This window comes from Theropithecus gelada, chromosome 2 (genome assembly GCF_003255815.1).
Source record: "Theropithecus gelada isolate Dixy chromosome 2, Tgel_1.0, whole genome shotgun sequence".
NCBI lineage: Eukaryota > Metazoa > Chordata > Mammalia > Primates > Cercopithecidae > Theropithecus > Theropithecus gelada.
This window is the reverse complement of record NC_037669.1, coordinates 104,966,931-104,981,690: the sequence shown is the minus strand read 5'-3', so window position 1 is coordinate 104,981,690 and position 14,760 is coordinate 104,966,931. Positions and strand designations below refer to the sequence as shown.

The 14,760-nt window shown below is 47.3% G+C and overlaps 1 protein-coding gene across 1 annotated transcript; it reads right to left on the bottom strand.

Moving 5' to 3' along the window:
• Positions 1-1,854: 1,854 nt before the first annotated feature.
• Positions 1,855-12,013, bottom strand: TMEM41A (transmembrane protein 41A). The gene is made up of 5 exons (XM_025375611.1): positions 11,799-12,013; positions 9,797-9,950; positions 7,492-7,653; positions 6,961-7,099; positions 1,855-4,023 (listed from the first exon to the last, which is right to left on the bottom strand). The coding sequence occupies exons 1-5, from the start codon at positions 11,915-11,917 to the stop codon at positions 3,803-3,805; spliced, it is 795 nt and encodes a 264-aa protein (XP_025231396.1). The 5' UTR covers positions 11,918-12,013; the 3' UTR covers positions 1,855-3,802.
• Between the last annotated feature and the right edge of the window lie 2,747 nt (positions 12,014-14,760).

The following is a 14,760-nucleotide window of genomic DNA, read 5'->3' as shown; positions in this document are numbered from 1 at the left end:
CTCAGCTCACTGCAAGCTCCGCCTCCCGGGTTCCCGCCATTCTCCTGCCTCAGCCTCCCGAGTAGCTGGGACTACAGGCGCCCGCCACCTCGCCCGGCTAGTTTTTTGTATTTTTAGTAGAGACGGGGTTTCACCGGGTTCGCCAGGATGGTCTCGATCTCCTGACCTTGTGATAGTGTTCTCTTATGGCTCCATCTGTGGTGTCAAGGGTGGTACCACTGAAAGGGGAAAGGTCACTTCCCTCCACCCACTGCCCTTCTGGACAACAATTCCAATTGAAGGAACACCAATCACTGATGTATCCAATTCCAAAATGTCTCTTCATTCACATTTAATTCTGTTGAATGAATATGTTCCTCCCTCACCTTTTATAAACAGTAAATTAATATAAGTCCCATTTACTTGCTTCTTTCTTAGACTCTACGAGACTCATGTACCAAAATAATGTGACGTTCTTTTCGAGACTTTGACTTGTACTGTCAGTATGAATTTAGTGCCTTTCCAGGCAGCAAAATGTTTCTTCTTTGCTGATTTCATAGGACAAACATCCCAGGATACTCATACCACCAGTGTTACCAACCTCACAGACTAGCACATTAGAATCATATTAATCTGCTTGTTTGCATGTTACAACTGATACTGCAAATGCCTATTCAAGTTAGACTGAACTAGGCTAAGCAGAGGACCCTTGTGGAACCTGGAGCATTTCTCAGGGACAGGTGGCTAAAGAGGAGAGCTCTGAAATCACTGCTCTGAGAAACAAGAGGTGGGTTAAGGCTTTTGTTAACTGTCACGTGGCCAGGGTACAATGGCAGGATTTCACAGAGTAGAGCCCTAAGCAGATGGCAAGACCACTGTAAGGAAGCTCCCAGCAGCATCCCAGGTCTGCTCTCCAGAGCCACTTCACAGCACTCAGGGATCGCTGGCTCCTGGCCCCAGGCTGCTGTCCAGTGACCAGGTGGACAGGGTCCTCCAGTGACTGCAGGCCAAGGGAATCCTGGCCAGCATGTGCAAGCTATTAGGAAGATGTCCCATCTTCGCCCATATCACCCCAGTGGCTCTTCACCTCCAGAGTGACCACTTCCCAGACTCTGGAAGTGGGAAGACCCTCTTTGATGCTTTATTACAATAATTTGAGCTCCTATGGACTTGGAGCAAATGCATTTCTCTTTTGTGGTTAAGTCTCCAAATGAACGTCCTTACCTGCCTCCCCTCTGGTCTCCCGTACTGTCAGTCCCCAGCTCCCAGTGTTTTCTGATGCCGGCTCCCTCTCTGTATTGAACAGCAATGGGAACAAGAATGACTATCAAAGCAAACAAATGCATGGAATTAAACAAAAAGTGTACTTCACTGTTTCCTAGTCCTGTCTTTTTCTAAATGTACCGTTTGCGTCCCGAGAGTTGCCTTAACAATCTCAGCACTTGTCAGAACTTGAGGGAAAGGAAGACTTTCCATGACTGGGTTTCCTGCAGCCACAAAAAAACAGGTAATGGAGAAAGCTAGTTTGTGATTCTTATATTTGACACAGCCACGAAAGGAAGAGGCAATCATCATTGTATTTGGTGACAGCCTCTTCTTGACTATTCTGTAAAGGTTAGACCAGCACTCTGCCTCTTCCCTATACTTTCCTGCTGCCCATCTGGTAGCTACTCCTGTTACTAGTGACCCCACTATACAGGGAGCAGAGAGAGAAAAAGAAGATGAAAATCTGGCTTCCAATAAATTATTTTGGTAAGAAGCATCCTGAGAGTGGAAAGCTTAAAACACCATTTTAGACTGTCTGATTTTCAGCCAATCCTAATTTCCACTGGCAAGGGTAGTTGAAAGTTAACATGTTCAAACAAGCACCACACAGAACACTTATATCCATTTATTTGGAAAATTGCTTTGCCTGTAAACTCACAACTGATAAGGCACATTATTGCAAAATCATTGGGGTGGAGGGAGGGAGACAAATCTAAGATTCCTGAAAAGGGGCAAAGGGCACACACTTGCGATGCTGTGGAAAACCCATTTCTCCTTCCCTCCCCCTACTCCAGAACACCAAGGGCCACAGTCTTCAAAGTCTGCTGCCTCCTTCCCCCACTCTCATTATCAAGGCTTCTTGTAAAGAAACACGTTTTCAACAATGAAATCCTTGGTGTGAAAGGATCATACCATAACCGAAAACCATCACCTGGGAATGCACTCTCCCTATGGAACATGAGTATTCCCAAGAATTCATGTAGAACAAGAGGCCTAGATTAAAGTTTTGGTAAGACCCTTGGCCAAACCAAATCATCAACCCAGCAGATGATGTCCAAGAGCCACGGTCTGGTAAGTCCTGATGAGATACTCCTGCGGGGTGCAGGATCACAGGGCTGGTCAGTTTAGGTGCCAAGGTCCCTCTGTCTTTGGAAGCATTCATCCAGGTCCATGCCAATTCCGTACTGCAGCTAGAGGAAGTAATGACAGCTTAGCGCATTAAGATACAACACAACAAAGTTATCAGAAGCCAAGGTTTCCCTTTGAATTAAGACATAAAATTATTAAAAGATGCAATTATTCTTTGGTTACTCTCAGCAAATAAAAAAATGAAAAACATTCAGAAGGTATACTGCCTGATGGCCCCATATACTGAACTCATTCTCCTAGCATGACACAGAAGGGATTCCTGCAGAAATGACAGATAAAATGTTTGCCTGGTCATCTGATTCAGGTGAGTCAAGGGCCCTACCCCATCCAGATGGATAAGAATTTCTCCAGAACATATCCATAACATACAGCGTTTGCTCCATTCATATTTAATAGTCTGTTTGCAATCAGCTTAACTGTCAGGACATGCAATCACAAGTAGGTTTGACATACATGGTAACATCAGTGTGTCTGAACACAAGAGCATGACAGAAATCATCATGCATGTGAGCAATACGTGGAAGTCCTAGGCAGTTCGTCAACTTGTTTCACTTGGCTTATGAAGAGGTAGGTCATCAGCAAAAAAGTACAAAAGAAATGCTCTTCAAGAGACGAACAGAAGATGAAGAGTGGTGTCAGTGATGTGGGTTCCCATGTCATCATCAGTACCAAACATCCACAAAGATGCAACAGGAGGACATCTGTCCCAACAGCCTGTCACTCTGCAAAAGTGGTACTCTGGACAAGGACGGTCAGCATCTTCTCCCAAGGCAGCTCAGGGGCTGGCATGAGGCAAATACAACAGGCTATCCTGAGCTCCTTATTAGACCACAAAATATAATACAAACAGCATTTTCTTTTTCTTTCCTTTTTTTTTTTTTTTGTTGAGACAGAGTCTCACTCTTATCACCCAGGCTGGAATGCAGTGGTGTGATCTCGGCTCACTGCAACCTCTGCCACCTGGGTTCAAGCAATTCTCCTGCCTCAGCCTCCCAAGTAGCTGGGATTATAGGCGCATGCCACCATGCCTGGCTAATTTTTGTATGTTTAATAGAGACAGGATTTCACCAACTTGGCCAGGCTGGTCTTGAACTCCTGACCTTGTGAACCACCCACCTCGGCCTCCCAAAGTGCTGGGATTACAGGCGTAAGCCACCGTGCCCGGCCACAAACAGCATTTTCTAGGAGGCATCCATTGTAGTGTCTGCTACACCAGGGCTGGTTTGAAAACCTGATGTAATACACCTTCAAGAGCAGAGTGTCCTTTCTGACAAGACACTGCACATTGATGCACAGTGTCCATATCACCTATAGAAGGCAATTAAAAACAATGAGGGGCTTTAGAGGACCACATCCATTACACAAATAAGCAACTGAGTCCAGGGACGTGGCAAACAGAAAATCCAGATCACGTGTCTTTTCTACTGTGTATGTGATTAGCAGTGCTTGTTTCATTCAATTGCAGATGTTTCTGACTAAATTTTTTAATGAGGGTTCCAGGAATTAATGCCACCATGGCAATGGCCAATAGCTTAAAGACAGTGTCCCAGGAGAAAAGAGCATCCAGAGAGGTTAGGGTTGACAGGATGGAGCCTGTCTGCACACAGATGAAATTGTATGGGATCAAACCTGCAAGAAGAAAAGGGAAAAGTACCTGTTACTAACAGCAGCAAAATTAAGAAAATAAAAATTCAGAAATGTCACCAGGAACAGTGACTACAGTTTTTTTTTTTTGCTTGATTCTTGACCCTTACACATATTAACTCTTTCCCTTCTTTCCTTCTTTTCTTTTCCCTCCTTTCCTCACTTCCCATATATACCTGTCTTGTTCAACAAAAGAACTTGAGATATTTACACAAATAATACATACTACTATAAGATAATTTTAAAATAGGGCCAGGAATAGTGGCTTATGCTTGTAATCCCAGCGCTTTGGGAGGCCGAGGTGGATCACCTGAGGTCAGGAGTTCGAGATCAGCCTGGCCAACATGGTGAAACCCTGTCTCTACTAAAAACATAAAAATTAGCCGGGCGTGGTGGCATGCACCTGTAATCCTGGCTATTCAGGAGGCTGAGACAGAAGAATCACTGGAACCTGGGAGGCAGAGGTTGCAGTGAGCCGAGATCTCACCACTGCACTTCAGACCAGGCGACAGAGCTAGACTCTGTCTCAAAAATAAATAAATAAATTAATTAATTAATTAAAATTTCAAATAGGAAAAGCAAAATGTGTGCAGAAGAATACAAGACATCAGGGAGTACAGTTACTAGAAAAATGCATAAGGTTCACCTGTTTGCTAAAAGTGGGCCCCAAATTTGGTTCTGAGTACCCAACAGCCAAAGTAAAGAGAGAAGTGCCATTGCTGACAGTTTTTTAAAAGAAGTACTATTCACATTCTGCACTGTCTCAAAGATGTCATCAAATCCACTGTATTCCAAAAGTCTGACTGGCTGACCAGGCTAGCTGCAGAACAATCAGCTGGTGACACTGTTAAAAACACATCCTCGGGCTCCACCCCAGAAATTCTGGTTACTTGGTTCTGGGGTAGTGCCCAGGAACCTGTATTTTAAAAGCCCCTTCTCCACTCCCATCCCGAGATTCTGATTGGTTTGGAACCCTCTGATAGTCCATTCCTCTTCTATAGGAGAGGAAGCATACAGGAGATGAAGATCCCAGACCCCTCAGGGTCACACAGCTTGTGAGATAGGGGACAGGAAGCCTGGCCTCCAGAATCTTGCCAAGCCACCTAGGTAATTAGAAGCCGCAAACCCCCACTAGCTGAGGGCCTGAGGCACTTGCCTGAAAGCCACTATGACCAGAATTGGCTGTGGTAGATCTTGCTTCTATTTAAGGTCTCCATTTCTCTCAGGTATCCCCTATTAATAGCAGCTGCTCAACCACAGTTTTGCTCTGTTTGACCTAGAAGCCCTGAATCGTGTTTCCCTCTAGGCTCTAAGGAAGGTTGAAGAGAAAGAGATCCTTGCATTAGGCTTAAGGAGGGTGGTTTTCTTCCAGTATGGAGAAAGCAGCATCACTGATCTCATAGGATGTTAGCACTTTACCACTCTGATAAAGGTGGTCCAAGGCCCCTACTTTGAGAAACACTGCTCTAGTCCCAGCCCCTTATCTGGATGAGTGGCCCCTTCAGAGCAAGTAGCTTGCTGGAGGTCATATAATTGTCAAAGGCAAGGAGAAACTTTAGATATCATCTAATTCAGTAGACTGCAAAACTCAGGATCCAGCAGAATCCCTTCTAAGGATTAACTACTTGTATCACCTGGAAAACATCAAAAGATCCTGATCCCTGAGTCCTACCCCAGAGGTGATTTAGTTGATGTGTAAAATACAGGTTCCTGGGCACTACCCCAGAACCAAGTAACCAGAATTTCTGGGGTGGAGCCCGAGGATGTGTTTTTAACAGTGTCACCAGCTGATGATGTGTAGCCTTAGCTTAGGGATTAAAATCTCCACAGGTGATTTTTTTTTGGTTTTTTGTTTTTGTTTTTTGAGATGGAGCCTCACTCTGTCACCCAGGCTGGAGTGAAGTGTCATCCTCTCAGCTCACTGCAACCTCCACCTCCCAGGTTCAAGTGATTCTCCTGCCTCAGCCTCCCAAGTAGTTGAATTACAGACGCACACCACCACATCAGGCTAATTTTTGTATTTTTAGTAGAGACGGGGTTTCACCATGTTGGCCAGGCTGGTCTTGAACTCCCAACCTCAAGTGATCCGCCCGCCTCAGCCTCCCAAAGTGCTGTGATTACAGGTGTGAGCCACTGAGCCTGGCCTCCAAGTGATTTTTAATAGATTTGCAGGCGATTCTTAATAGGTTTGCAGTTTGAGAACGACTGGGTTTGCAGTTTGAAAATGACTAGGAACTGGATTAAAATGCATATTCCCAGATTCCACTCCCAGGATTCTGATTCAGTAGGTCTCGAGTAGGCCCCAAATCTAGATTCTCAACAAGCCCCCGACCCTACCAATCTGATAAAGGTGGCCCAAGGCCCACACTTTGAGAAACACTGCTCTATTCCTAGCCAGGTGGCCCATTGAGGGTAAGTAGTTTGCCGCAGGTTGTGCAATTGTCAAAAGGCAGGAAGGAACCTCATTGATGCCAGCTCTTCCTAAGGCAGAACTTAATCAAAACAGTGGCCAAAAACCAGACAGGAAGTCCCTTGCTCTGCTCCTTTCTTCTGTCCTCACTCAAAACTCATGGACACATACCCTCATTCCAACCCTGCTCTTCCTGCTAGCATTTACTGAGTACTTACTACGGGCCAAGTTGTATGCTTTACACAGACTATCTCTTCTAATCCCAGTGCCCAGCGCATACAGCCATGCAATGAACAATCTTCATTTAGTCCAAAAGTATTTTTATGGGTTTTCATGTTGAAGCCTGAGTAGATCTCAAATCAGGAATCATTTCTTTAGATCATAAGGCTTGAAGTCACACTTTGTGAGCCTGTGTTCTCAGAAGCAGGCACATGCTCATGTGGCCAATAACCCAGGGCAGACCCCCAGTGTGACAGCTCTGAAGACTCAAAACTACCCCACTAGCATCTTACCGATAAGAACTGAGAAGAAGAACTGTACGATGGGGATGTTCAGAATTGGGGCCGAGAGGTTCAAGAACCAGTTTGGTGTCATGGGGAAAAGTCTCAAAAACAGTAAGAAAAAAAACAAGCTGTTTCTGTTCTCCTCCACCTGTAGCCAAAGAGAAGAAAGCTGTTAAGAAGTAGAAAGGGTTTCCAGGTATTGAAAACTTGCTGGTGCCAGGCACTGTTCTAGACACTTTACATAATCTGTTCCCAATTCTTCCAACAACCCTTCAGGGACAGATTGTTTTCCTCATTTTAAAATAGAGGTGCTGAGGATCAGAGAAGTCAAGAACTTGCCCAAAGTCACAGAGCTGGTAATGATGGAGCTGGGATTTGATCCCAGGTCTATGTCTCCTGAAGACATCAAAAGAACCCCTAGGACCTCCTGAGACAGTGTGGAAGAGCACTGTGGGAAATCCCTGCCACTTGCTTCTCTTAAGGCCATGCACGTGGTGACTTTCTGGGGTCCCAGCTCTCAGATGTGACCCCTCCCCTTACCTTTCTCTGCAGCAGGGCCACTTTATCAGGAAAGTAGGACACCACCAACTGTTTGCCAAAAATACTGGAGAGCAGGTAGCAGCATGTGGCACCCACCGAGGTCAACACACAACACAGCAGAAGCCCCAGCCACGGCCCAAACAAGGCACCAGCTAAAACATTCTGCAAAGAAAACAAACCCTCAGGCATGTGACCATCTGGCAGCTACCAGCAACCTCATCTTGGAGCCTGAGAGTCATAGGTTCCCTCCTCCTTCACTGCTTTTTTCCAGCTAAAACCCAATTGCCTTATTTATTTATTTTTAAGAGACAGGATCTCGCTCTGTCATGCAGGCTGGAGTACAGTGGCATGATCATAGCTCACTGCACCTTCAAACTCCTGGACTCAAGTGATCCTCCTGCCTTAGCCTCCCAAGTAGCTAGGACTGTAGGCACACACCACCACATCCACCTACTTTTTTTTTTTTTGAGACAGGGTCTCACTCTGTCTCCCAGTCTGGAGTGCAGGGGCCCGATCTCGGCTCACTACAACCTCTGTCTCCTGGGTTCAAGCGATTCCCCTGCCTCAGCCTCCCAAATAGCTGGGACTACAGGCGTCCACCACCACTCCCGGCTAATTTTTGTATTTTTAGTAGAGACGGGGTTTCACCATATTGGCCAGGCTGGTCTCGAACTCTTGGCCTTGTGATCCGCCCGCCTTGGCCTCCCAAAGTGCTGGGATTACAGACTTGAGCCACTGCACCCGGCCTTTTTTTTTTTTTTTTTTGAGACGGGGTCTGGCTCTGTGGCCCAGGCTGGAGCACAGTGGCACGATCTCGGCTCACTGCAAGCTCCGCCTCCTGGGTTCACACCATTCTCCTGCCTCAGCCTCCCGAGTAGCTGGGACTACAGGTGCCCACCACCACGCCCGGCTAATTTTTTGTATTTTTTAGTAGAGACGGGGTTTCACCATGTTAGCCAAGATGGTCTCCATCTCCTGACCTCGTGATCCGCCCACCTCTGCCTCCACCTCCGCCTCTCAAAGTGCTGGGATTACGGGCGTGAGCCACCGCGCCCAGCCTACATCCACCTACTTTTAAAAATTATTTGTAGAGATGGGGTCTCACTGTGTTGCCCAGGCTGGTTTCAAACTCCTGTCCAGGCTGGTTTCAAGTGATCCTCCCACCTCAGCCTCCCAAAGTGCTAGGATTACAGGTGTGAGCACTGCCCCAGGTCCTAATTGCCATTTAAAGAGGTGACTGAAAAATTATGAAAAGACTGGGAACTACACCTGGCATCAGTCTCTTCGCCTTGAAAATGAGGATAAGGATAAAAGCCTCAGGGGGCAGGAGAGAATTAAATGGGATCTGTGGTTGTGGTAGATTCTGCAATCACTGGGGCTCCAAGAAAGTAGAAATGAAATTCACAAGGTATTTTTACTATTTTAAAAGATGAACACAAACCATGAATTTTCCCTTGGTGGGACCACACAAGCTATATAAGATGTCTTGTTTCTTTGCTTTGTGCTGGAATTACATCCATGTAGTATGCTAATCCCGGGGGTTCCATGTTGACCAGAGCTCTAGCCGACATTTGAAGACGTCTTAGTTTAAGAAAAAGGGAAAAGTGAACCAATACTTCCTAAATGCATTTTGGCTGCTAGACATCATCCTGACAAAACATGGGATCCAAGACAGAAAGTAAAAGGAAGCCTTGGTATTGGGAAGAGGGGGAGCTGCTGAGCACTGTGTTAAGTGCTTGACTACATGACCTGTGTAATCCTCACTACATCCCTGAGTCATGCCATCCTTGCCCCATTCTACAGGTGAGAGATTAAGTATCTTCCCCAAGACCACAGCAGGCAGAGTCAGGGTTCATCCTCAGGTCTGGATGTGGAGCCCCCACCAAGCAGCAGCTGGCTCGCAACCCTGAAGAGGAATCAGTCCAAGACAGAAGACAGACACAGGGAAGCCTCAAGGAGTCAGCCCCTGACCCCGAGCCCCACACCCCAAGCCCCACACACCTCCCCTGCCTCTCTTGGACATGTCTGCTTTTCTTCTAGTTTCCAATAAGGAAACTGCTTGAGCAGGTCCAGCCTCAGCCTAGAGGAGAGAAACATGCTGGGGCAGGAGAGGGAAGCAGTACAAAAGGAAGCTGTCAGTGTCTCCCCCTTCAGTGCTCAATCCCACAGTAGGCACGCTGAGGGCCACTGTGTGCCAGCCCCGCTACACCCACTGTCACGTTTAATCATCCCCACACAACACTCCCAGGAGGTTACAGGGGAGTATCCGAATTTTACAGGGTAGGAGGGAGGGCAGGACACTGACCAGGAAGCTGGAGCCGGGGATGGCAAAGCCCTGTTTGTAGAGGTAGGCACTGCAGAAGAGCAGGAACACGTAGGCCTGGTGCTCCTTCCGGTAGTCTCGAAGGACCTCAGAGAGTTCCCGCAGCTCTGCCAGGTCGGAGGGAAACCACAGGGACCTGGGGATTTGGAAAAGCAGATGGAAACATGAGTTCAGATCAGCCCAGTGCCCACGAGAGTCATTCGCTGTGTCTTCCTTTCAGAGTAGGTTTATAAATATGCCCATTATCTGGTCTGCTGGGAACACATACACTCCCAATGACAGACAACCTGATACGACGTTGCAGAGACAGACAGGAGAGCCCTAGTTTGGAAGCAAGAGACCTGGGTTAGCATCCCAACCCTGCTACTTTCTGTTGTATGTCCTTGGACTAGTCCCTGGGTCTGTTTCCTTATCTAAAAATGAGGGGTTGGTGCTAAATAGTCATTAAGTTCCCCTTTAGCTTTGGGATTTTAGAATCTGTTCTTAAGAGGCAAATGGATTCATTTCCAGGCAAGTTCTAAATGTCCTAAATTGCCTTCCTTTCAAGGACATTGCCTCCCCCACAAACCAAGAACAATTCAGATTTCAAACTGTTCCTGAGGTGCCAAGTAAAACGACTTTTTAGCATTCACTATAAAGCCAATTAAAGATTCTTCAGGCAAGTATATCTATCCCATACTACAAACGTAACTTTTTTGATAATATGTCAGGCTTGAATCAAACTCTTTAAAGAGCCTACTATTTCATTCTGCTCTTAATCTGGTCCTCAGTGCACTTTGAATCCTGTCCAAAAGTTACAGTATAAAAGCTACCTTGCCTCTACCATCTGAACAGTCCTTGAATCCATCACTGATTAATTATGAGCAAACCCTCCCACTTCTCATGAGAATGCTTCCCTTGGTATGTCCCACACCCACAGCAGAGCCTTCTTAACTAGAGCAAAAGAATACAATAACTGAAAACAGTTGCCTTAATAGCCAAATATCAGTAATTCCCTTGACCACACAATGGTGTACTACGCACACTTCCATGCACTTTATAAAGAGTATGCAGCACTCATAAAAACCAGCCACGTAAGTATTGCTCTGCCTCCTGCCTCGACCAGTCGTTCATTAGAATGGGAAAAGTAGGCCTAGCGCGGTGGCTCACGCCTGTAATCCCACCACTTTGGGAGGCTGAGGTAAGCGGATCACCTGAGGTTCGAGACCAGCCTGGCCACCATGGTGAGACCCTCGTCTTTACTAAAAATACAAAAATTAGCCGGCCGTGGTGGCGCGCGCCCGTAGCCCCAGTTATTCGGGAGGCTGAGGCAGGAAAATTGCTTGAACCCGGAAGCAGGAGGTTGTAGTGAGCCGAGATCGCGCCACTGCACTCCAGCCTGGGTGACAGAGCGAGACTCCGGCCCGGGGGCGGGGGGGGTGTGAAAAAAAGGTAAAAGTAGAGACAACCAGGAAGAGGGGCAGAGCCGATAATTAATTTGCGAATAATTTAAAGTTGTCCATGCAACATTTCTCCTGAAGACCTAACGTCTAAAGTCTCAAGGGCAGACCTGACGGAAGTGGGGTAGGGTGGAGGAGAGGCAGCTGAAAGTGGACTTGAAGGGGCTGGGGGTCCGCATCGGGGCGAAGGTCGGCTGGAAATGGGGCCCAGGGCTGGGACTGGGAAAGCAACGGCGCGGGCAGGCTCAGCGCCGCGTCTCCCTCGGCAAATCCATCCAACCAAAGGCACCGCGGCGTGACGCCCTGCACACCCCGCAGCCGGCACCACACAGGTCCCAGTCAGGCCCGGGACCGGGCTCTCATTTCACCCGCCTGTCCGAGACCGTGTGGACGCGGGTCCAGATACCAGACCCGGATTCCAGTTCAACAAGAGCACTTCAATTCCCAACGCCTCCGATACCGGAACCCGAATCTCCCGATTCCCAGCCCAGGTCCTTGGACCTGGCTCCCTTCCTCTGACCCAAACCTGGATTCCCGCTACGCACCTGCCTCCAGCCTCCTCGGTGGAGCCCAGTCTCCGCCCGCGGGGCAGTCGCGTCGACAGCAAGTACAAGGCGAAGGTGCAGCCAGCGAAGACCAGAAGGAGGCTGAGCAGCGGGCGCATGTCGGCTCCGCACCCCGGCCCGCGGGTCAGCTGAGAGGCTCACTTGCACGCCGGGGCGCAGCGGCGGGCGGACTGAGGCAGCGGAGCACGTTCGCAGACGGACCGGGGCGGGGTCCGCGCCAAGACCCGCCCCCGAACCAGGCCCCGCCTCCCGAGCCAGGCCCCAGCCCCGGATTCTGACTCCGCCCTCCCTGTCCTTCGGTGGAGACTCCCGGAAAAACCTGCCTCCCAGGCTGCCCTCTCTCCGTCTGTCTGTGCTTGTTTTTCTACGTTTATCCCTGTCGCTTTCTCCACTTATTCTGCAGTCATGGAGCGCCCCCAGTGCCGGCTCGGTGCCAGGGCTGGGAGATCCGGGGGCGAATCGTGAGCCTGGCCTACAGCGAGCTTGCAGTCTAGTGGTCAAGGCAGTCTTGTCCACAACCTGCTGTCACACGAAGCAAATGTAGCTGGTGTAGCACCAGGGGCTGCAATCAGGTGTGGTGGGGCGGCAATAGTGACCACGGAAATAATCAGAATGCTTTCAATTCAGCTCCTACTATATTCCCATTATTCCTGAGCCTCACAATCATCCTCCAAGGTAGGTATTTTTGTCTTTCTCTAACAGATGAAAACTCTGAGTTTCAGAAGAATTAAATGACATCCCCCGAAAAGAGAGACAGTGTAAGAATCCAAGTCAACCTGAGTCCAAAACCAGTGGTCTTTACACTGTGTTGATTTATGGAGGAGATGGAGTTTAAGTTTACCTTCAGGGATGAGCAAGACTTTTCTGCAAGCAGAAAAAGGAGGAAATGGGTGAACAATGGCCCAAGTAAGGCACCAGAGTCCAGTTTCAGTGAAGCCTAAGGTACATGAGAAATAAGTGAGAATCTGGGGACAAACAAGAGTGCAGTGAAGGCAGGCTAAGGAGATAGATTTTTAATAATGTAGATGAGACACCAACAGAGGTGTTTTTAAGTAAGAGAATGATTTAGTTCCTGTTTTAGGATGTTCGCTTTGGCAGATAGCCGCAACTGTCCTGATAAGAAGGCAAGCCGGCCTAGCTCACGCCTGTAATCCCAGGATTTTGGGAGGTCGAGGCGGGCGGATCACTTGATGTCAGGAGTTCGAGACCAGCTTGTCCCACATGGGGAAACCCTGTCTCTACTAAAAATACAATAATTAGCCGGGCATGATGGCACGTGCCTGTAATCCCAGCTTCTCCAGAGGCTGAGGCACAAGAATCACTTGAACCTGGAAGGCAGAGGTTACAGTGAGCTGAAATTGCACCACTGCACTCCAGCCTGGGCGACAAGAGCGAAACTTCAGGAAAGGGAAAGGGAAAGGGAAGGAAAGGAAAGGAAAGGGGAAGGGAAGAGAGGGGAGGAAGAGAGAGAGAGAGAGAGAGAGAAGGGAGGGAGGAAGGAAAAGGAAAGAAAGCAAGCAAGCACTCAGGCCTGATCCAGGACCACTGCAGTGGACTTGGAGGGAGGAGGCTGGGGGTAGTTGAATTGGTGTGATATGTCACTGAGTAAACGGAGGAAGGGACAGAAAGAGAACTCCAAAGTGTCAAAAGCCTGGACAACAGAGAGAAAGCATCCTTGTTATATCATTTAAAGCACCTGTTGGGCCAAATAGGGAGCATTTTTCAGAATTCATGTGCACAAGATTTCACAATTATATGTCCAACAATGTAATCTACATCCAAGAATGTAATGGAATTTAATTCCACATCCAAGAATCCCCATAGGGAGCAAAGATGTATATTTAAGGGTGTTCTCTCAGCTTTGTTTTTATGTTAGGAGATTGGGAACAACCTAAATGCCCATCAGCTGGCGACTGGCTAGGTTAACTATGGTATATTCACAAATAGAATACTAGGTAGCCTCCTAAAAGAGGAAGGCAATTCTACACATCCTGATATAGTGTGGTCACCAGATAGATGGCTCAGATACAAATAAAACAAACAAGTTGCAGTATTAGAGTATGCTATGTATGACTCCTTTTAAAGGACAAAAAGAGGATATACTTTAACTTTTTAAGATACTGAAGTATTTATTTATTTAAATTTTTTTTTCACAGAATAGTTACAGCATATAGAACCAAAAAATATTTCCAAATGAAATTACTCAATGTCTGAGATTTGCGTCAAAATAATAGTACAGGGGTTTAGTGAGTAAGGATATAGGTAGAACAAGATTTCCATGAGTTGATAGCTATTGAAGCTGGGTGATCACCTGGAGGTTTTATACTATTTGGATGTTATACTATTTTTTTTTCTATTCTTGTGTATGTGTCAAATTTCCACTTAAGAGAATGGGGGGAAATGGTGTCAGCCCTTCATTCCGGCTGAACACACCATGTTAGTTCAGGCCCTGTCACACTACTCTTCTAGCCATCTGTCAATCTTCTCTGCCTGGCAAATTTCTACTCTTTCATCAGGACCCAGGATAATTATCACCTTCTCTGAGAGGCCCTCTCCAACCCCTATAGTCAGAAACATTTGTTCTCTATGCTTGGGGCCCCTGAGAAATGTCTGTAATCTTGTTGCAAATACATATTCCAGTGTCATTATCCATCTCCCTAGTAGACAGTGAACATTTCCATCAATGAAACAATGTCTCAACTATCTTCTTTCTGTCTCAACCCTTAACCCTGGCACCTAACAATTGTATGTTAAATTCATGGGTCAGGTCTAGTGAAGACAATGATTAGCTGTTTGGTTTGGTACATATTGACCTTGAGAAGTCAAAGGGATATGGGAGGAGAGAAAGTGAATGAGGAACTGATGTTATTGAGCCTGTGCTGAGACTGCTGGGGCAAGAAATAGAGTGAGGAGAAAGGAGGTGAGGCTCCTGCTGGCAAGG

What these genes read in the sequence shown, in the direction of transcription:
- TMEM41A (XM_025375611.1), bottom strand. Translation starts at nt 11,917, where the DNA reads ATGCGCCCGCTGCTCAGCCTCCTTCTGGTCTTCGCTGGCTGCACCTTC. An exon ending in ACCGAGGAGGCTGGAGGCAG is followed by an intron (nt 9,951 to 11,798) that starts GTGCGTAGCGGG and finishes CCAAATCCCCAG; the next exon opens with GTCCCTGTGGTTTCCCTCCG. An exon ending in TGGCCCTGCTGCAGAGAAAG is followed by an intron (nt 7,100 to 7,491) that starts GTAAGGGGAGGG and finishes CTTTGGCTACAG; the next exon opens with GTGGAGGAGAACAGAAACAG.